Consider the following 22,943-nt stretch of genomic DNA (forward strand, 5'->3'; position numbering starts at 1 on the left):
TGTTCAGCTGGCTGGAGTTGGGGGCTGGGGAGACGGGCAGTCACGGGCCAGGTCATAAAGGGGCACCTTGGGAGCCACTGAAGGCTTTTGAAGCAGTGAAGTGACCCTGAGCAAACTCAGGTTTTAGAGAGACGATTGTGGGGCAGTGCAGGGGCTGGACACCAGGCGAGAGACAGGCAGCTGTAGTTGTGCAGAGGAGTAGTGAGGGCCTGAAGCAGGCGGCAGGAACTGAGTGGAGGGGTTCAGGGCTGTCGAGGAGCCAGAACTGATGAGCTCTGGGGGACAGGCGTCACGTCAGGTGTCAGTCTGGGGTGACAGGAGTGGACAGTTACCCCATAATCCGACACGATGCTGAGTTCCTAGGGACGTGTTCAACGCAAGATGCTTGGGGTCGCTCACTAGGCAGGTGGGGTGCTAGTCTGGAGCTTCAGGTAGAGGCTGGGAGTCCGTCGGTCTATCAGTAGGTAACAGCTGAAGTTGTGAGATGCTCTGGAAAGTGTTCTGCTGAGAAGACATGTGGGCTCAGGACAAAACTCCGAGGGATGCCAGCATTTACAGAAACGGAGAAAGAGGGGCACGCAAGGGAGAGGTGCTGCTGGGACCGGTGCGTGGCCAGCCAGCAGGCGTGGCAGTGTGCGCAGACGGTAGTAGTGACTGCGAGGCCGCGAGCAGAGCAGAGCTCATTAGAAAAGCAGGGCTTGTTGGAGGACCTCAGACCTTTTGTACTGGTTTTGAGGTTTTATTTGCTGTAGCTGTGACTGGGTCCTGTGGACAGACCATAAGACATTTATGTGAACTCTAGGTTATTCCAAAGCTGAGGATCCAATTGTTCAGTCTATTTTCTAAAATTAAAATTTCGTTTTCTTTTTAAAATTACCGTGCATGTTCTTTGTATGAGCTGTGTATGATGAAGTATATACATGTTCATCCTTTACTTTTGGACATTTAGATTGTTTCTATTTTGTTGTGAACAACATCTTTATAGCCAATGATTTATAATTATTTTTTAGGATACATTGCAGAAAGAAGCTGAATTGCTTGGTCAGTGTGCACATAGGCTTTTGATGTGTTTTGTTCTCTAGAAAAAATTATGTCAATTTCCATTCCCTGGTCTTAGCAGTTAAGTGCTGCCTTAGCCTCTGTGCAGTTGCAGGGAGCCCCCGAGGGCACTTTCTCGCCAGGGTGTCTCTGTTTTCTCTCCTTATTTGTTAGTTACCTACACTGTGTCCCTCAGGGTTTGTCCTCCTGCTTGTTGTATGCTCTCGCCTCTTCTTGACTCCTTCTCTGTGAGGCGGAGGTGTTGGCAGCCCGTAGAGGAAGAAATCAGGGCTCAGAGATTCCACATCATTTAGTGAAGTATGTGAACCCTGGTCTGGCTGTTGGATGTTGTGTAGCCTGCATGTCTTGTGTTGTTTCTCGCTTTGCTTAAGCTCTCCTTTAACTGCTTGGCAAGTTGAGGACCGTGTCCTGCAGGCACTGAAAGGATGGCTTTTAACAATCCTATGTCTTTTTGAATTAATTTTTCTTATACTGCAGCTTTAGTGCTCTAACTTTTTTAGGAACATTAGTAAACTGTAGTGTGTTGGCAAGCAGCACAGTTCGTAGCACATCTTTACTGTGAAAGATGAAATGTAAAAAGTAAAATGGGGGCTTGAAAAAATGCTTATCTTCCTAACCAATTGTCTGCAACTTATTCATCTTTTCTGGGCTTCTTGTTTTCACATCTTGTAATGGGAAAGTCATAATTCTTGATAATGAGAAAGTTAGATTATCACTATAATCTTCCTTGGTCTAATAACGTTTCCATTTCCAATCTCCAGTCAGTGGCCCTTAAAAAAAGTTACCTTTTTTTTAATTGAAAAAGTTAACAAAAACTGAGACTCTTCTAAAGGGCATATAATGAAGTCTTCCTGTCACTGAGACTCCAAACTTCCCCACTCTTACCAGTTTCCTCAATCTTTTCAAAACTAGAGTAAATATAAATAAACATGTGCCCCTAGCTTTTTAAATAACAGTGAGAGCTACTGTTCTCCTCAGCACTGTGTCTTAGTGACGATTCCACACCAGCACCTTTACGTGTAGTTTCTCTTCATGGATGCATAATATTCCACTGAATGGTTTGTATCATAGAACCACTTTCCTATTGATAGATGTATGTGTGCAGGTTGTTTCCAGGGTTTTGCTAGTAAAACAGTGCCATAATCAATACACAGTTTTGGTGTAAGAAAAGAAGGTCTTTAAAAAAAAAAGAAAAGAAGGTCTTCTGGAATTTATTGTAATGAGATATAAACGATTGCATTTTATTTTGGTACTTTATTTATTTTTTAACAAATAAATTAATTCATTTATTGGCTGCATTGGGTCTTCGTTGCTGCACATGGGCTTTCTCTAGTTTCGTCGAGCAGAGGCTACTCTTCATGGTGGTGCGAGGGCTTCTCCTTGCGGTGGCTTCTCGTTGCAGAGCACGGGCTCTAGGCGCGTGGGCTTCAGTAGTTGCAGCATGCGGACTCAGTAGTCGTGGCTCGCGGGCTCTAGAGCGCAGGCTCAATAGTTGTGGCGCACGGGCTTAGTTGCTCCGCGGCATGTGGGATCTTCCCGGACCAGGGCTCGAGCCCGTGTCCCCTGCATTGGCAGGCGGATTCTCAACCACTGCGCCACCAGGGAAGCCCGGGTACTTTATTTTTAAATGCGCTCTTTTCACATTTTATGCTCTTTACACACGTTAATATGTGCATAAATTTTGTTCTAGTCTTTTTTCTATATAGTGTTTGAATTGGGAATCATATTGTACACTGTTTTATAAATATAATTTTTAGTAACTTATTACTGTATTTTGATGCACTTTTAAATATTTGCATGTATGTGAAGTTGGTTGCTGTTATATTTTCATAAAGGTTCTTTCTAATGGGTCTATAAAAGAAGGAAAAATCCACAGATCATCGGTTGTGCATTATTTACAAATAAAACTTTTGCTAACTTTTAACATTTTAATTAACTCAAAGTATTTTTCTTGAATATTCTTCAAATTGTGTAAAACTGTTAGCATTGTGTTAGTGCATGAGAGTGGGAAAATATACTAACTTGAAACATGTGAAACTGATTGCTCTATTTACATTGGTAAATGGAGTAAATTGCTAATGGAAAATAATCCAAATATTTTGGAAACAAAGGAAATCTCACAGTTTTTTAAAAATCAAGGTATTAATAAACATGCTAAACTTATTTTTATAAGTGGTTGGCAGTCAATTTGAGCGTTTGGTTTTATGGAAGTTGTCATGTTATGTACGTTTACTTTGACCTATACTCAAATTTTTGACCATAAATTTTTTTTTTTGATTCTGATGGTTAATGAAATCTAATTTAAACTATATATGACTTACTTCTTAAAAACTTCATTTTGTTCCCACTAAATTCATTTGCATGAAGAAAGCATTTCCCCCCCTTTAAAAAACATCTTTGTTAATGGTATTTGTGAAGTTTGGCCATATTTAATTTTCAGAGAAGATAAGATAATGTGCCTAAGGCTCAAAGGTCAAATAGAGAAGTTTGCGGTAATTTACTGTTGTTTACATATTGATGAATAGGGTTAGTGTCACAGCTGTGGAGGTGAGAGATTAGCTTTGAAAGCAACAGGTTTGCCATAGGAACAATAGGTTGAGTCATTCCAAAAACAGTTGGTTCAGTGTACTTTATGAAACTTGTATAGAACTGGGCTGGGAAACCCTAACTTGCCTAGGCCTGTAGACTCTAAAAGGTAAAAGCTATTTTCAGTTATAATAAATTGAAACCAAAAATTTGCTAAGAATGAAAATCTAAATGTGCGTTTTGCTGGTACCTTATTGTTCTCTTCCTGCCAGCCACTTAATTAATGAACTTATTCTTGGCTTTTTTTTTTTTTTTTTTTTTTTTTAAATATTTATTTATTTATGGCTGTGTCGGGTCTCCGTCTCTGCGCGAGGGCTTTCTCCAGTCGCGGCGAGCGGGGGCGCCTCTTCATCGCGGCGCGCGGGCCTCGCACCGTCGCGGCCTCTCCCGTTGCGGGGCACAGGCTCCGGACGCGCAGGCTCAGCAGTCGCGGCTCACGGGCCCGGCCGCTCCGCGGCACGCGGGATCCTCCCAGACCAGGGCTCGAACCCGCGTCCCCTGCCTCGGCAGGCGGACTCTCAACCGCTGCGCCACCGGGGAAGCCCCTTTATTCTTGGCTTTGTGGAGCTGTTTTGAAAAACTTGGGTTCTGGTGTAGCTTCATTAGTACCTTATTGTAAAAAAGTGAGGAAGTACTACACGTACTTGGATAATAATTCAAGCAGTAGAAAAGAAAGATTCAAACAAAATGATCATCTCCCTGCCTTTCACCCCACTGCTCGCTCCCCGAGTCCCTGATCCTTGTCATGGGTCTGTCTGTGTTCCCAGGTTCTTCCCTGTCCTCTCAGAGCTGCTTTCTGCGCATGGAATCACTGAGATGTGCACTCTTCTCTTGTTTGAACACACGCTAGAGCGCGTTGAACAGACTGCTGTGCTTCTCCCTCCAGCACGACGTCTGGGCATAGTTCCAGATCAGTACAAATGGATCTACTGCATTTTTCAAAAAGCTGTGTATGGGCTTCCCTGGTGGCGCAGTGGTTAAGAACCTGCCTGCCAACGCAGGGGACATGGGTTCGAGCCCTGGTCCGGGAAGATTCCCACGTGGTGCGGAGCAGCTAAGCCCGTGCGCCACGACTACTGAGCCTGTGCTCTAGAGCCCACGTGCCACAACTACGGGAGCCCGTGCTCCACAACAAGAGAAGCCACCGCAGTGAGAAGCCCGCGCACCGCAACGAAGGGTAGCCCCCGCTCACAGCAACCAGAGAAGCCCGCGCACCGCAACGAAGACCCAACGCAGCCAAAAATAAATAAATAAATAAATTAAAAAAAAAAAAGAAGCTGTGTCCGATACCCCATGTAACGAGTGTTCTGTTAAGTTATTTAGCTGTCGTGTATTTTAATGGCCATATAGTTGTTTTCAGCTTTTTTGCTAATTTAAACAGCACTGTGGTGCATATATTTGTATATGTGCCAATAATATCTGTAGGTTAAATTTCTAGAAGTGCTAGGTCAAAGGCTGTTTTCATATAGATATTTCCAAATTGCCCTCTAAGGAGATCATATCAGTGTAAGAAAGTGGCTGCTGTCCACCTTCATCTCAGTGTGTTATCCGAGGTTTAAAGTTTGCCAGTTAGATGGGTTAAAAAGCCTATCATTGTGTTTTTATTGCATTTTTTCCTAAAAATGAGTAAAGATGAAGTTCTTATGTTTAAAATATATTTTTGTTTATTTCCCTATGTACTGTTTATAGCTTTTGCTAATTTTTCCATTTATTTATTAACTTATTTTTGGCTGTGTTGGGTCTTCGTTGCTGTGTGCGGGCTTCCTCTAGCTGCGGCGAGCGGGGGCTACTCTTCGTTGCGGTGCGCGGGGTCCTCATTGCAGTGGCTTCTCTTGTTGTGGAACGTGGGCTCTAGGCATGTGGGCTTCAGTAGTTGTGGCACATGGGCTCAGTAGTTGTGGCTCACAGGCTGTAGAGCGCAGGCTTAGCAGTTGTGGCACACGGGCTTTGTTGCTCTGCGGCATGTGGGATCTTCCCAGGCCAGGGCTCGAACCCGCGTCCCCTGCATTGGAAGGCGGGTTCCCAACCACTGCGCCACCAGGGAAGTCCCATAGTGGTATTTATTTCAACACCCAATAGAAAAATTGAGCTAGGACATCGAGTCTGTGGCTTCCCTGAAGTGCTTGTTCTTTTTTTTTTATTATTTATTATTTTTTATTTTTATTTTCTTTTGGCTGCGTTGGGTCTTCGCTACTGCGTGCGGGCTTTCTCTGGTTGCGGCGAGCGGGGGCTCCTCTTCATTGCCGTGTGCGGGCTTCTCATCGCACTGGTTTCTCTTGTTGCGGAGCACGGGCTCTAGGAGCGCGGGCTTCAGTAGTTGTGGCGCGTGGGCTCTAGAGCGCAGGCTCAGTAGTTGTGTTACATGGGCTTAGTTGCTCCGCGGCACGCGGGATCCTCCCGGACCAGGGCTCGAACCCGCGTCCCCTGCCTCGGCAGGCGGATTCTTAACCACTGCGCCACCAGGGAAGCCCTGGAGTGCTTGTTCTGATGAGGCAGGCGTGGGAGCCAGGGATGGACTGCTTCTCTAACCCTGGCCCGGACGGCTAGGGTGAGTTCCTGGACGCTGACTCCCATTGTGCACTGTGGTAGGTTTGTTGGTTTGCTCTTTTCGCAGCCTGGTGAAATTTCACTTCGGGAAGTTGATAGTTATTTACTGGTCCGAGCCATGTGTAGGCACTCAGAATTGCGAGTTAGGATCAGGCCTGTGCCTTTATTTTTCCCAACTGACTGCTGGGCCTGACATACTTTGATCATTCATTACTGCTGTTTTAAGGGATGGAGTTTGTTTTGTTTTCTTATTTTCTGCTCGTCTTCAGAATAACCACACCCCGTCTGGCCCTGTGTGGCGTAACCTGCTGAAGAGTGACCTTCCACGGCATTTGGTGGCCACATCTTTGAGGATGGTGCCCGTGTGGCCTCCAGGATTCTGACTAGTGCAGATACAGTCGTTTGCTGCATGTTGAGTAGTCAGCCCTGTGTGCTGGGTACCCCGTCTGTGAATGTGAACTCACCCGTTCATTGTGTGGAGGAGTAGGAGTGGAGGTCATCTTCTCTTCATGGAAGAGATGACCTTTTAAGCTGAGTCTCACCTAAGGCGAGTGGGCGCTTGCCAGGTGCATGTCAGTGCCAGGAGGGAGGGCCAGGCTGGGGAGGGGTGGGGGGTTTGAGACTTGGAGGGTAGTTGGGGGGCACGCCGTGCTGGTGGTGCAAGAGAAAGAGGAGGAGGTGTTTGACCGGAATATTCCTGCGCCCAAGGCTGTGTTTGAACTTGACCCCTTAGAACACACTGGCCGTTCTCAAATTACGGTCTCAGGCTACCATGAAGTAGGAAAATAAGTCCAGCGTGGTAGGTTTTACATAACTTTGGTTCATGTAAATAATTGAGCATTGAGGAGAGATGGTTCCGTCTATAGTGTCCAGTGGTCTCTCAGGAAATGAGTATTAGATATTGCAGTTTTTGTTTGTTTTAAAGGCGTAGCAGCCCTCTGTGCAGGTAGAGGGTGGGAAGCCACGGAAGGAGTTTAAGCTTAATTCATGGGTGATTTGAACTCTGAATTTTCAATCCATACTTCTTCCCTGTTCTTTATTGCCTGTTGACTGACTTGTCAGTCCCAGAGATGTCTCAAGGTCAGTGAACTTTAACTTCGTCCTCCTCTCCCTTCCATCCCATGCTGTCTTGGTATATGGCTCACCTAGCCAGAGATGGGGGTCTCCCGTTCCCTCTCGATGCTGGCCTCGAGGTCTCAGCCCAGCCCCTCCCTCCAGCCCTGCTTCCTGCCCAGCGCCCCCTCTCGTGCCTCTGCTGCTTCACATGCTTCCCCCCTCTGCTGGGATGCTTTCCATCTTGTCATCCTTCTGAACACAGCCTTCCAAGATTTCTTTCGAATTCACCTTTTCTCCTGAGAGTTCTCTGAGTTGCGCAGGCAGAGTGCCTGTCCTTTCTCTGCGCTGCCTTGTCCCCGGCGCCCACCTGTATTGAGGTGTGCGCTCCCGGGGCGGGGCCGCTCCTGCTGACTCTGCTGTATTGCTGGTGTCTGGAATCGTGTCCGGCCCGTGGTGGGTGCTCCGTTCATAGGCTTCTTCTGCTCCCACCAGACTGTGCTCTCCTTGGGAACAAACACTTTTGTTACTTTTAAAACAGCCAGTGCCTAGCACGACGCATGAGTCAGCCAGTATTTGCTGAGAATAAATTCCTCTCCTGTGCCTCGTTTGAATGTCTTTTGAACAGAGATGGTCTCTGAGTTGGGGAATATAGGAAGAAGCTCCGGTTCTGATGTGGAATTCGGTAGCTAGTTCAGGTGCTACATGTGATCGTGTACATAATTTATAGACATCGATTAAGTGCTCTGTCACACTTTTCTTTCTGTGCTGAACTGGCTTTTTATGGCCACCTTTGTGTCCCAGGCCTTTGCGATTGCTTACTTCGCCTTTCCTGGGCATTCTGGATCCTTTGTTTCTCACCCGCTCCTCCTCCCCATGCCTCTGAACTCACGGTACATTTTGGCGGCCCCCCCCCCGCCCCCCCAGTTTTTTTCTGTGGCCTCCCCTCCCCACCAGCCTCCTTTCCGATATATCTTCCAAATTACGTATGTATTATGAAGACAAAAGAGTTTTAAAAATTTCTCAAAATGTGAAATAATATGATCATACTTAATGTTGTTGTTCAAAGTAAATAGTACACTGCTTAATAGCTTAGGCTCTGGACCCGTCTTGAGTTCAGATCTTGGCTCTGCCACTCTTGAACCTCACTTTTGTCATCTGTAAACAGGAAAAGTAATAGTACTTAAACCGCATTGGGTTATTCTGAGGAATATGTGATGAACCAAATCCTAGGGTTTAGAATGTTGCTTAGCACGTGGAGGGTAAGCCCTCAGTCCGTGTTAGTTGTCTGTGTGCTGGGGCACAGTGGTCGGCACAGAGGAATCGGTGTTGGTGGCAGCTGGCGCTGTCCTAGAGTCTCCTGTCCCATGTGGCTGACGTGGCCTGTGGGGTTGGTTGACCTCCCCAGCAGACCTTTCTCTCCTCCCTAAAATATTTAGGGAGCATGCGTACTCTTTGAAAAGACCTTCACATTATTTTAAACTACAGTTGAAGTCACATGTAAGGGTTTTTGTGTGTGTGTCCAGGACTTTGGATTTGCTTGCTGTGCTTATTTTATAATTTTTGAAATGAGCTGTTTTAAGTAGGAAACTTTACAGCCCTCGAGCACAGGTAAGAGAAGTGACCTTCCATTTATATGGTGTCCTCTGTCCAAGGATTTTAATCTACAGGTCATCAAAGGGTAAGGATATTCATCCTCAACACATTCCGCATTGCCTCTGGTGCGTGCGTTCATAGCCATCTCATATCGTATGCTTCAAACTTAAAGTATTCACTTAGAATCCAGTTATGCTTTTTGATAATTGGTACCTATTTTGATTTTTAAAATACTTCAACCTCGGTGCTGTGTTGTAGGTATTCAGAAGTGCTTTTCAGCTGTTATGATTACTCCTTTTAGACTACTTTGTTTTACTTAAAGGAAATGTTCGTTTGTTCATTTTTTAAATATTTATTAAATCCCTACACGTGGCAGACATTGAAGCCAATGATAGGGACCTGGTGGTAAGAGACAGGCCAGGCCCTCAAACCCACAGGGCTTTTAGATTAGTGACAGCTAAGCTTATGTGTGAAGTCAGTTTGGTGACTGTTTTGCTGGCATGTACCATTTTTTTAAAAGTAAAACGTGGGTTTAATTTCAGACATTATGTATATTTTCTCGTAGTTGTAACAGCATGTATCATTTTAAGAAATCTTAGCTCTTTAACTATAACCAAGTAATGAACGTATATTAAATCTGATTAAATGGAATAGACGGAAGAGAAATTACAGACATGTATTTATCACTCCTATTCATAAATAAAGATAATGACCAGAAATATGGCTGTATTTTTATCTAGAAGCTTTCCATAATTCTGAGCACTTTTTACTTTAGATTTTTCCATTCCTCCTCCTCCTCTTAATTAATCAGTTAAAAAAGAAATATTTTTCTGACCTTTGACGTGATAGATAAAGACTTCTTATTTGAATTCAAGAAATGAAATTCTCTGTAATGGAAAACATCTGGAGGATTTATTTCTTTGGCTGAAAATTTTGTCAGTTAGAAACTTTTCGCTCTACACATGTATTCCTTCACATATCAAAGTATTCTTTTTAAATTGGCTTCATTACTTGCTTTCTGACTCTATTCTGATGAGTTGTATGTTTGTGTTAAGAAATTTAGGTTTATTAATTTTTCTAATGATTTATATGTTGATGTCTTAGGCCTTTAATTTTATTTTGGATTAAATTTACAAAAATAAAATGCCCATACAGTATAGGCTGGAATGGTGCTGGGGGGGTGGGGAGGAGGGTCGTCTGTAAGTATTTTTATTTTATTTGAAATGTTTAACTTTCCCATTTGTTATTTCAGTTCCTTCTACATATCAAGTAATTTTATTCAAAATACAGTTTTACTTACGATGAAAAGAATTTTAAAAATTTTGATAACAATGAAAGATTGATTTTTTTCACTGAAATTTTTAGTGAGCTAATTGTAGACTCACATGCAGCTGTTAGAAATGATACAGAAAGGTCTGTTGTTTGCATTGCCTAATTTCCCCCGGGGGTTGTATTTTGCCAAGCTGTAGTATGTGCTGGCAAGCAGGATATTGACACTGATAGAATGCGCTGATCTTACTCAGATCTCCCCGGTTTTACCTGAACTAACCTGTGTGTAAGGAAATCAGATTTTATTCTTAGAACACTACTGAAATACTACAATTAGATCTGTGACCTGGGGATGGGGGTGAGGGAACCATTTAGCCTCTTGTGCCTCAGATTTCTTACTAAGTCAGACAGTTTGATTGGATGATCTCTAGAATCCTTTGGGTCACAACATTCTATAATTTTTGTATGAGAGTATTTTATAATTTGAAATTATAACCTTTATCTTTTCTCTCTTTTTTGTGTTTAGGAAGAAAAGGCTTCTCTTTTACATCGTACTCAGGAAGAAAGAAGAAAGAGGGAGGTAAAAACAGTTCTGTGATAGTCCCTGTAGATAAACATTTTTCCATGGCATCTAAATAAGCCTTGGTTTTCCTGTTTTATATATTAGATATATGTATGTTATATATGTGACATAACTTCAGTATTTATATGTATGTTAAACTTCAGAAACATTTCTGGATTTGTTGGATTTTATGTAGGTCATTTATTCTGGAACCAATGTAGAAAATATGGACTAAAAGAGCAGTTTCCAGAATAGAGGGAGAAAATAGGCTTTCAGTTCACTTACTTGCTTATGATACGGCTTCCAGAAGATGTAGAAAGTCTTCATGTATAGTGTTCATGTTTTGTCAAGCAAAAGGAGAAAACTCCCTGTCGAGGCAAGTTATCTTAACTATTTGTGAAGAAGCTGAATAAATGAAAGGAGCTAGTGACATTTGGCATTTTAGTCTTTATTTTACATTTTATCTTTTGGAGGTAATTTCTTAAAATGGCTTTACTTTGTTGGTTAATCAGCAATTGTGGTGTCTTATGGCCTGCTTTTCTAGGTCATTTTTTGTTTTGTTTTTTAATAATTCATCCATTCCTTTAACAAATATAAATTGAGAGCTTGTTATGTTCCAGGTACTTTTCTGCTGGCTGGGTATATAGACAGGGAATAAAACAGTGTTTCTGCTGGGCCGTAGAACACAGATGTTCATCAGGATCCTGAGATGGGGACTGCGAAGGTCTGCTTTGGATAGGGTGTCGAGGGAAGGCGTCCCTGAGCTTGGTGGGAGTCGAGTGGATTTCTGAAGGATGGAAAAGAAAAGCTGTGGAAGGCCGGAAGAAGAGCGTTCTTGGTCAAGGGAACAGCAGATGCAAAAACGCTCAGGCAGGGTTTCTCCACCTTAGCACTTTTGACATTCTGGCCAGGTAGTCCCTTGCTGTGGGGACCGTCCTGCACACTGCAGGACGCTTGGCGGCATCCCTGGCCTCTCCCCAGATGCCGAGACACCCCCTGCCCCCGCTGAGACAGCCACAGGTGTCTCCAGAAACTACCGAACGCTCCCTCGGTGGGGACTGCCCTCACTTGAAAATCACTGCTCAAACAAGAAAAGTGTGTACTGGTTGGTGTATTTTATCTTTTCTGGAAAATTCTCAGTCAGCCATCTCTCCCAGTCGTGCCTCCGCTCCATCCTCCCTCTCCTCCTCCTCTTGGACTCACGTGACAGAGATGTTCGACCTTTGCATTATGTCCTGTGTGTCTCCTGTACTCTGCTCGGTATATTTATTCTTTTGAATATCTGTGCTTTGGTTTGGCTATTTTTCTTCTGATCTAACTTCTGATTTACAAATTATCTCTTTTAGTGATGTCTGATTATTAAGTACATCCATTGAGTTCTGATTTTCAGTTTTTATTTGAGTTCTAGAATTTTCTTTGATTCTTTTATTTCCCTGTTCTCTTGTCTTTTCATTTCTTGTACGTAACTGTAGATTTTTAAAGATAATGTTTACTCTCCAGTGTTTGGAATTCCTGTGGGTTCGTTTTTGTTGTTTGTCCTCTTGATTTTAAATTCTTGTCTTTGCCTGGTTATTTTGGTTGAATACCGGACATTGTATGTTCCAAACTGAAGCGATATCTTCAGGATTAGAATATGGCCTCTTCTTTTTGGAGAGCATTGCATTTGCTTCTGGCAGGCAGTGGGGGAGGGATGAATCCCCTTTAAAACAGGGAAGAGCTAATGTGAAGCTGGCCTCCAGGCCTTGTGAGGACTCGCCTGTCCTCAGCGCACCTGCCAGAGAGCTGGAGTGTTACTGAGACTCTTCCCCAGCAAACAGCTGAATGAGTAAAAATAAGTGTTTTGAAAATGCATGGGATGTTATATGAGTTTTTAATTAAGTGCTGTCAGAGTCATCATAGTTATGAATAGATTCCCAAACTAGGTTTAAGTTCAAGGGTTCCCTTTTTGTAACCATCTGAAGCTCAGGAAGTACACTTTTGTGACCTGATGTTCTCTAATTCCAAGGTTGCGTGAGTGTGTATGTGCCTTTCAAGCCTGGTAGGTGGCACTCGTAGAAGATGTGAAACATTGTCACGTGATGAGACAGAGTACAGATTTTGGTGTCACACCTGAGTTTGCTCTCTGACTCACATCTTTTGGCATCACTTACTTAATCTTTATGGAAGTCTCGGTTTCTGTGTCTTTAAAACAGGAGTAATACTCACCTGTAAGGTTATTGTATGAATGCATGTGAAGTGTCTCTCTTAGGGCTGGCACATAGTAGGCTCTCAAACACTGTTAGCTGCAGTGGTTATAATGATGGTGAAGGATATATATTTTTGCTAGGTCACTGAAAGTTTTTTTTTAACATCTTTATTGGAGTATAATTTCTCTACAATGGTGTGTTAGTTTCTGCTTTATAACAAAGTGAATCAGCCATACATATACATATATCCCCATATCTCCTCCCTCTTTCATCTCCCTCCCACCCTCCCTATCCTACCCCTGAAAGTTTTAAAGACAGAGTCGAGTTGATAAAAATTGGAGTTTTCTGCTTGGAAACAAAGTGACCTTTAAAATAGATGCTTCTGTTGTCTGTATATTTTTTAATACTTAAAACAAAAACTTTAAAAAAAGGAAGTCTTTCTATGCTGGTAGAATTGTAAAATGGTGTAGCTGTTTTGGAAGACAGTCCAGCAGTTCCTCAAATGTTAATTCCATGCCTAGATATACACCCATGAGAAATGAAAACCTATGTCATAGCCCCGCAAAAGCTGGTACATGAATGTCCACAGCAGCATTATTCATAATAGCCCAAAGTGGAAAGAGCTCAAATGTCCATCAGTTAATAAGTGGATAAACAAGATGAGACATCCGTACAGTGGAACAGCCATAAAAAGGAGTGAAGTACTGACACATGGTACAGCGTGGATGAACTGTGAAAACATCATGCCAAGTGAAAAAAGTCAGACACAAAAGGCCACATATTATGATTCCATTGTACATAATGTCCAGAATAGGCAGTTCCATATAGACAGAAAATTGATTAGTCATTGCCAGCAGCGGGGGGGTCGGGGTGGGAGGACAGAGAATGAGGGATGACTGGGTAAAACCCCTGGGTACAGGGGTTTTATTGGGGATGGGTGATGAAAATGTTCCAAAATTAGACAGTGGCGATGATTGCACAACTTTGAGTATATTAAAAATTGGTGAATGGTACACTTAAAAGAGTGAATTTTGTGGTACGTGAATTATGTAGCTTTTTTTTTTTTTTTAAGTCTTAACTAGTATTTGTCGTTTTCACTGATCCTGACCCATTGTTCCCTCCTCCCTGCATTATTCAGGAAGAAAGACGAAGATTGAAAAATGCAATAATTATCCAGTCATTTATTCGAGGCTATAGAGACAGAAAACAGCAAGTAAGTTTGTTTTTAAACTGAGAAGGAATTAGGTATGAGAGAGCTTATTTTATTTTATTTATTATTATTTTTTAATAGATTGATTGATTGATGGATTGATTGGCTGCGTTGGGTTTTCCGTTGCTGTGCGCGGGCTTTCTCTAGTTGCTGCGAGCGGGGGCTACTCTTCATTGCGGTGCAAGGGCTTCTCATTGCGGTGGCTTCTCTTGTTGCGGAGCACAGGCTCTAGGCGCACAGGCTTCAGTAGTTGTGGCACGTGGGCTCAGTAGTTGTGGCTTGCAGGCTCTAGAGCGCAGGCTCAGTAGTTGTGGCACATGGGCTTAGTTGCACCGCGGCATGTGGGATCTTCCCGGATTGAACCCGTGTTCCCTGCATTGGCAGGCGGATTCTTAACCACTGTGCCACCAGGGAAGCCCCGAGAGCTTATTTTAAATATGGCCTTGGATTCTTAGAAGTGGAATTCATTTTGTGCGTGTTTTTGTGTGTACTTGTTTAATGAAAGTTAATGTGGATAATAGTATTTTCCCCAATGGTTAATTTTATTAGTTTATATAAAGATTTATAGACAGATGAGTTTTTTGGTGATTTTTAAATTATTAAATGCAAACATAGGCCAAACCATGGCTAAAGATCACAGTAGAAGGAGGTGGTGGAAGACTCCTGCATAGGGCGTTCATGGCGCTGTCACTACATTCCAGGCTTTTTGGGTTTCATTAACCGTTTACCAATGATAACTCCTCAGTAACGGAATCTTAATTGTCAGTTTCCACTACTCCAGTTTAAACACTGAGTGACCATTTAGACCACACGATCACGTGATCCTGTCTTTGTGTCTCGTTTTGTTGTCAGTACTCCATCCAGAGAAGTGCATTTGATCGCCGTGCCAGCTTGTCCCAGCCCGGTGGCACGTTTTCCATCGCCAGCGGTCCCAACCTTACCCTTTTGGTGAGGCAGCTTCTGTTTTTTTACAAACAGAATGAAGACTCAAAACGCTTGGTGAGTGTTGGCTACATTTTCACTAACCCTTGTTAATGTGTTTTCCAGCTTTTGGTTTAATGTGGTCAGAAAACCCCTCCAGCGTGTCTCACCCTTGTGACTTCCTCAACCAGCGGTAATAGGTCGTCTTGGTGATAACGTTTTACCTCTTAAAAATCGATACAGATTTTCAGTAGGCGTTTTCATTTTTTTTATTAAGGAAAATTTTGAATATAAGAAACAGCAGGCTACTCTGTTGTGCTGTCCCCGTTACCCAGTCTGCACAGACAGCTCCTTGCTTTGCACAGAACCCTCCGCCCTGTGCCTTCGTCCCTGTGACGGGCATCCTCTGTATCATAGCCTGTTAGCTGTAAATACTTAGATGTGAATCTCTAAACTCTAGGGTCTCTCTCTTGAAACATCTAAAATTTAATTGTGTAACTTAAAAAATGTTATAGGTTTTGATGTTATCAGCGATGAGGAACGGTGTGTATTAACGGAGGAGATACGTGGATGAATCATCTTTAAAAAGTGGAACTTGTTACTGTGTCCAGTTTCCCAGGAAATATTGAGATTCATTAGGTTAAATACGTATTTATTCTTAGACATCCTTATTTACCTGGGTTAAAAATCTCTAAGTAAAACATGGGTATACAGTGAAAAGTAAGTCTTCCATGCTCCAGCCGTACGTACTAGAAGGATCCTTGTGTGGACTTTAAGTACAGAAGACATAGGAATACTTTATTGCTTATCTGGTGTTGGGCTTTAACACCCAGCGTTGCTTCCTGTATTGAGCTAGGCTGGGCCATGGGAAGAACTTTCCATAAATCTTTAGAGGCAGTAAAGATGGCTTTCCTTAAATGCAGGCTCTTTTTTAAATTAATTAATTAATTAATTTTTATTTACTTTTGGCTGCGTTGGGTCTTTGTTGCAGTGCGTGGGCTTCTCATTGCGGTGGCTGCTCTTGTTGCGGAGCACGGGCTCTAGGCGCGCGGGCTCAGTAGTTGTGGCTCGTGGGCTCAGTAGTTGTGGCTCGCGGGCTCAGTAGTTGTGGCACACGGGCTCAGTAGTTGTGACTTGCGGGCTCTAGAGCGCAGGCTCAGTAGCTGTGGTGCACGGGCTTAGTTGCTCCGCAGCATGTGGGGTCTTCCCGGACCAGGGCTCGAGCCCGTGTCCCCTAAAGGCAGGCTCTTTCTAGGCTTTCTGTCTGAAGTCTGTGAGAAGGAGAATGAGAAGCGTACAGCAGCAGGTCATCTGGCTCTCTTTCTGGAGCAGTCTGTTCCTTCCTCACGTACTCTGACCTTGCGGATTGAAGGTCAGACGTGGAGCACAGCCACGTGGGGGTCAGAAGGGCCGTCAGTCCTGTCTCTCCAGAGCACCCTTCCCTTTGGAGAACTGCTTCTGCCCCGCCCTGAGGTCTGGTCGGCGGTTCCTGCATGGCTTCTGCACGTGGTGCAGCCGCCCAGTCCTACAGGCCCCGTGTAGGATTAGAATTAACCAGGCCCTCAAGCCTGGTTCATATGAGAACAGCGAACTGGATTGTTTATTCAGTGTGCACACAGAAATGCAAGAACAATAAATCAGTCATATGTGGAGGGAAAGTCTCCTGCCCATCTTCAAGTACCCTAATTCCTACTTTAAGAGCAGGCGTGATGCCACTTTTGATCGTTTTTCTAAGGTGCTCTGTGCAAAACTGTGCGTATATGGCTCTCCCTTCCTCACCCACTCCCTTGATTTATTTATTTTTTTCATAGTTCTTTTTTTTTTTTTTTTTTTAAACTTTGGGTTTGTTTATTTATTTATTTATTTATTTATGGCTGTGTTGGGTCTTCGTTTCTGTGCGAGGGCTTTCTCTAGTTGCGGCAAGTGGGGGCCACTCTTCATCGCGGTGCGCGGGCCTCCCATTATCACGGCCTCTCTTGTTGCGGAGCACAGGCTCCAGATGCGCAGGCTCAGTAATTGTGGCTCACGGGCCTAGTTGCTCCGCGGCATGTGGGATCTTCCCAGACCAGGGCTCGAACCCGTGTCCCCTGCATTGGCAGGCAGATTCTCAACCACTGCACCACCAGGGAAGCCCCCTTGATTTATTTTTTATTATAATGACTGTAAATATGGTTGCTGCTAAAATAGTGTACTGTGATTGCATTTTCTTTTATGTACAGTTTTCTTGAGTTATTCTGGAGTCAATTATTGTGTCATTTCTGTTTAATTATCTTTGAATCTCTTTATGGTAAAGTCTTCTTCCACCTCCTAACAGTAAAATAATTCTCAGTACAGTTTTCCGTGATTGGAGAGTCAGGTCACGGATGCTCTTTCCCCGCGAGCCGTTCCTTCTGCGTCCCGGGAACTTGCTGCACGGTTTGGAGTGGTTGCTCTCCACGCCTGCCATGTTCCTGGGAAGACCTCCGCTTTGCTTTGCGTCCGTTTCAGGTCCTCTTTCCTGATTCCGTGTCTTTTTGCTTTCTTGGTTTACTCCCTTGTTTTATTGATGTACAGCCTCAGTTGACTTCCTGAGAAAGGATGGATAAGACGGAAAGTTTTTGAAACTCTACTTATCTGAATTTAGTAAATAACAACAAAAAGTTAGGCAAAGCAGATGTTTAATGTACTTAGAACTTTGGGGATGATATTGGTGCATTTGTCAAGAATGTAAAAAACAGTATCAAAATCCAGTCCACTACAAGTATATATTGTACAGCACAGGGAATATAGCCAATATTTTATAATAACTGTAAATGGAGGCTAACCTTTAAAAATTGTGAATCGCTGTGTTGTACACCTGAAGCATATAATGTTGTACATCAACTATACCTCAATTAAAAAAAAAAAAAAAAAAATTCCAGAAAGTGTTCAAATAAAATGCTTTGAGGTTTTTTTTTTATGTCGTTGAAACGTAATTACTTGATTAATGTATTTACAGCCTTATTCTTGTACTTCCTACGGTTGGCCTTCAGATTTTTATAATATTTAGTTACCGTACATCCTATTTTTATTTGTTAATGGGTAGTATTCAATACAAATTTTAGAATGAACTGCGTGTCAGATAGTGCAGAAAATATTTGTATGACGTTGGTTCCTGAGAAAATATGAGCAAGTAGCTCCAAATACCTCAAGAAGAAAGCTTGTGTGTAGGTAAATTAACATTCGGATTGGGTCTCAGAGTTATTTCCACCCAACCTAGGACACACTCGAATTTATCATGCAAAACACATGTGTTAGTACTTTAATTGTTTGATAACATTTTATATCAAATAAGTGTTACTGTCAGAGGAGAAACTGTAAAAATGACAGGTAAAGAAAAGGTTCTGTGGCACATTTAAGAAGCTGTCTTAATTTTAACGCTTCTAAATGGGTCTCATGAAATGAACAAATAGCAACAAAAATATTGTAGAGGAAGTATAAGAGATTCCTGTTCAGTGTTATGTTTTCAAAATCACTTCTGGCAGCTGTATCCACACTAGAGAGGCCTCCTGGATGGGAGCTCAACAGAAATCTAACTCAGCATTTGCCCACCGCGATGGCCATCACCGTGTCCGGGACAGCGGGGGTTCTGGCCATCCGGACGTGTCTCTGACCTTTTTTCCCTCCAGCTGTGTGGACGTATAATTGACAAATAAAATTGTAAGATACTTCAGGTGCACACTGCAATGGTTTGTATAAACATTGTGATAGGATTCCTTCTGTCTAGTTAAGTGACACATCTCTCGCCTCACATGCTACACACCTGGCCTTTTATCGGGAATAGTGGGACTGAATGATTGCCTTTTCTACCGAAATTTCATGGAGTTAGGGAAGGAGAGTATCCACAGGAAAGGTGCTGGAAACTCAGAGGAGAAAGGTAAAAAGAAGGAACTGTTATCCTTTGTAACTTATGATTAAGATTGTGATTCTCATATGTTTTTATTGTGGTTTGCTGATTTTTGCAAATGAACTTTTTGTTTTACATTTACATGAGTTTTAAGTACTTTTAGTAATAAATTTAGTAATTTAACTTCATGCTGATGTGCTTTCTTAAGATGGAAAATTCAGGACGTGTGTGTACTACTATCTAAAACCTGACTTAGAAGATTTACTTCTTCTTATCATGTTTTGATTATTTTGATTAAGTATTTACCAATTAAGGAAATTTTGGTATGTTTGTAATTAGTAAATAATTAGCTTTTTATGGACTGAGAGTTATAATTGTATGTTTTGCTGTTTCTTTCAGATATGGATGTATCAGAACCTAATTAAATATAGCTCTTTGTTTGTCCAGCAGTTGGATGGATCTGAGAGACTTACGTGCTTGTTTCAAATAAAGAGGTTGATGAGCCTCTGTTGCAGGTAAACCCATCGTTGTCAGCAACTTGTGTAACGCGGTGATCACTTTGTCTAGAGGAATACGCTTTGGTTTTCAGTGTCTGCGGCAGTGGTTTTCCCTTTTTTTTTTTGAGACTGGAATGTTCTATGTATTACAGTTTTCACTCCTGTGATTCTCCCTGTAGAAATTAAAATGTAGATATAAATACCTTCCAGATGATGTTTTCTTTCAAGTAGGCTCTGGAATTACCTTGTGGAATATCAGGGGTCCTGGTTGCTAGCGAGTGGATGGGCCACCTGAAAGGACTCCTGCTGTGAGGATGATCCCATTCTCCTAGGGTCTCTGCCCTAGGATACAGGCTCTTTAGAGCAGGCCTTTCATCAGGCTCTTGTGATTTATGTATGGACTTGAAATAAGTCACTTCCATGACCTTCCTGGATTCGGTCTACAAAGCACATTTAGGTGATGTGAGCAGTAGTACCGGAATGAGAAAACAAATTAACATCTTCACTGTTTTTCTCAAAATTGCTGATAATCTGCACAGTAGCAAACTTTCAAATGATTCTGAGCCTTTAATATAATTTCAGCTAATTTTCTGGAAGTTGCATGTAGTAAGGTTTATTTAGGATTACTGTCAGAGCTAGGCCTTGTTAACTGACTTCCAGAATCCTGAGCTGGACTAAAGGTAGAGAAGAACCTTTATGAAGAGAGAGAATCTGGAAGATCACCAATCCCAAGAAATCTTATGTTTTTCAAACCCCTTTTATTTCTTGGGAAAACTTTTACTTTGAAAAACACATTGTATGCATTGATTCGCTGGAGCAGGAGTCAGCAAACTTTTTCTGTAAATGCCTAGATGGCACGAATTTTAGGGTTTGTGGGCCACCTGTGGTCTCTCTTACACATACTGTGTTTTTTCTTACTAGCTTTTAAAGGTGTCAGGAGCACCCTTCACCCGAGAGCCACTCAGCCTGTGGCTGGTTCCGCGCACGGGTTGTAGTTTGTGGACACTAAATGTCCTTTCGAAGGTATTCATTTAGCAAGTAATTTTAATAGATGATAAATCCAAATGTAATTTCTCCTTGTGTTCCCCAACTTTTTGTTTTGGAAAATTTCTACCACCAGTAAAGTTGAAAGAATACCATATATCCTCCACCTAGATTCAAAAGTTACCATTTTGCCACATTTGCTTTCTCTCTCTCTCCACACCTACAGTTATGTTGTTTTTCTAAAGCATGTAAAAGTAAGTTGCAGACATCATGACGCTTCACCCGATTCACCGTACTTCTCCTAAGAAAGCATTCTCTGATAACCGTAATGCTATGTTCACATCTAAGAAAATGAATAGTAATTCTCTTAATATCATGTGGTATACACACTCCATATTCAGATTTCCCCAATTATCTCAAAAGTGTCTTCTCTGTTTTGATGATCCTAGGCTCCATTTGTTTCACTTCTTCCTTTGTCTCCTCTCTTTCCTTTAAATTGGATGTCAGTTCTAGAGGAGAGTTTTTCAACCACACCCTCTTCATGTTTGGGGCTGAACCGTTCTGTGTTGTGCATGTGGTCCTGTGTGTTGTAGGGTGTTTAGCAGGATCCTTGCCCTGCACCCACTTGATGCAGGTGGCACCCACTTGATCACAGAGGTCTCCAGACACTGCTGAGTGTCGCCCCCATGAGAACCACTGACATCGGTCTGTACTTGATTCAGTTTAAGCATGTTCAACAAGAATGCTTCATAGCAGATAACTGTGAGAGTCCTAGTGCCTCACGTGAGACATAGCCCATTCTCAGTGAGGCTGAGTGAAGGTTAAAAACTCCTCTCTAGATTGTGCAGGTACATTTCCTTCCTTGTCATTAGAGTACCGCCTTTCACCCAGTGGTTTGGTTTTGCATTTGATGATCTACGCCTGAATCAGTTGTTATATCCATGGTTTATAAAATGCTGATTTTTCTAATTCTGTTGTTTCTTCAGTGTTTGTTAGTTGGCAGTATTTCTGAAGAAGCCCCTGCCTCCTTTTCCCTTTAGTCTCAGTCAGGCCTCATGTATTTTTAGATGCTGGGTAGAGGGAGCCCTTATCGGAGCCCCATTAGTGTTTCGAAGCATCTTTGCTTTCTGGGACACGCTATGTTGGGCTCTATTTAACACCTCCCCGGAAAGCCCCAGGTTGGGGCTGTTTTCTCTAAGGAAGCTGGTTCCTTTAGATGAGGAATGAAGTTTTAACAAAGTAAAATTAAAATAGCAATCTGTTAGAAACTTTATTTCAAGTGTGTGATGTTAATAAACCAGTGAATGATCTTACCTGCCGTGTGCAGGGCATTGAACTTTAGGTGCTTTGGCAAGTTACCAGAGATGGGGACGTGTGCTTTCTTCCACTCTTTTGGTCTCCGTGGGAATTTAAGATAACTTTTTCAGAGCTAGAAGAGTAGTTTTATGTGAAAGAGATGATGTACCTCATTGTGTATGAAATCTGTGAATGAACAGATAACACGGAAGTTGACGCCACCTGAGTTCAGGATAAGCGGAACTCGGGTCAGTATAGTAATGAAGTAGAGGTCAGGAGACTGGATTCTAGTACTGCCCCTGTGTCTCGCCAGCCTAGGGCGTGACGGAAGTTACTGGATCTAGTTTTTAGCTTCATTCTAAAGTGAGGAATATTGGATGAGACTGGTTCTTCCAGGCCCCGTATTTCAGTGCTCTACTGGGTGCTTGGACTGATGGGTAAACCTCTGCTTAAAAGAAGATGGTCTCCTGGTCACCTCCATCCTTCAAAGCCATCTTTTTGCCTTTCCTTGGGCGCTGGAAGCATCATTGAGGGCTCAGGGATCTAACGGTACAGGGGTCATTGTTGGCATCTAGTACAGCTCTCAAAGTACACGCTTTCTGTCATTCTTATTTAGTGCTAACGTTGTTTGTAAACAGCTGCTTATCAACTTCAGTAAATTTATTTTGAAAATAAAGATAATTTTTTAAAAAGGTAATGAATACTGACATTACTTACATTTTTTCTTATGTGAGCATCCATTAGGAACAAAATTGGGATTGGCTAATCAGTTAATAACTTCGTTGATTAAAAAAGTTTATGGGTTTGTGACCACCTAGAGGGATGGGATAGGGAGGGTGGGAGGGAGGGAGATGCAAGAGGGAAGAGATATGGGAACATATGTATATGTATAACTGATTCACTTTGTTATACAGCAGAAACTAACACACCATTGTAAAGCCATTATACTCCAATAAAGATGTTAAAAAAGAAAAAAAAAAAAAGTTTATGGGGTTCCTGCTAAGTGCTTGGCCCAGTTCTCAGCACTGCATGTGGCTGTGACAGGCAGAGAAGGGACCTGCTCTCCTGGAGACTGTCTTCTGGGAGACCGAGAATAAGCAAGAATAAGGAACATATGAACGTCTTTATGTGACAGAAATAAATGTTAAATAATGAGGAGGATAAAAGGAGGAAAGGGGGATTGAAATTTGGGGGTGTAGTTTGACTTTAGAGAGTCTGGCGGGAAGGGTGGCCCTGAGTGGGGGGGGGAAGCACAGCTGTGCAGGGACCAGAGTCCCCCCAGGCTCGGGCAGGGAGGCAGAGGGAGGGCCCT

General features: G+C 42.7%; 1 protein-coding gene across 4 annotated transcripts in view; it reads left to right on the forward strand.

Moving 5' to 3' along the window:
* Window positions 1–22,943, forward strand: part of UBE3C (ubiquitin protein ligase E3C) — a 118,053-nt gene that overhangs the window by 11,015 nt on the left and 84,095 nt on the right. For 2 of the 4 annotated variants that reach the window (XM_068549769.1, XM_068549770.1), the window contains exons 2-5: window positions 10,637–10,690; window positions 13,997–14,071; window positions 14,921–15,067; window positions 19,254–19,369. In XM_068549769.1, coding sequence (XP_068405870.1) covers window positions 10,637–10,690; window positions 13,997–14,071; window positions 14,921–15,067; window positions 19,254–19,369 — 392 coding nt within the window. The remainder of the gene's footprint in view (window positions 1–10,636; window positions 10,691–13,996; window positions 14,072–14,920; window positions 15,068–19,253; window positions 19,370–22,943) is intronic. The other 2 variants (XM_068549771.1, XM_068549773.1) reach the window with 2 other exon arrangements.

The sequence above is a fragment of the Eschrichtius robustus genome, chromosome 8 (assembly GCF_028021215.1).
Source record: "Eschrichtius robustus isolate mEscRob2 chromosome 8, mEscRob2.pri, whole genome shotgun sequence".
Taxonomy (NCBI): Eukaryota; Metazoa; Chordata; class Mammalia; order Artiodactyla; family Eschrichtiidae; genus Eschrichtius; species Eschrichtius robustus.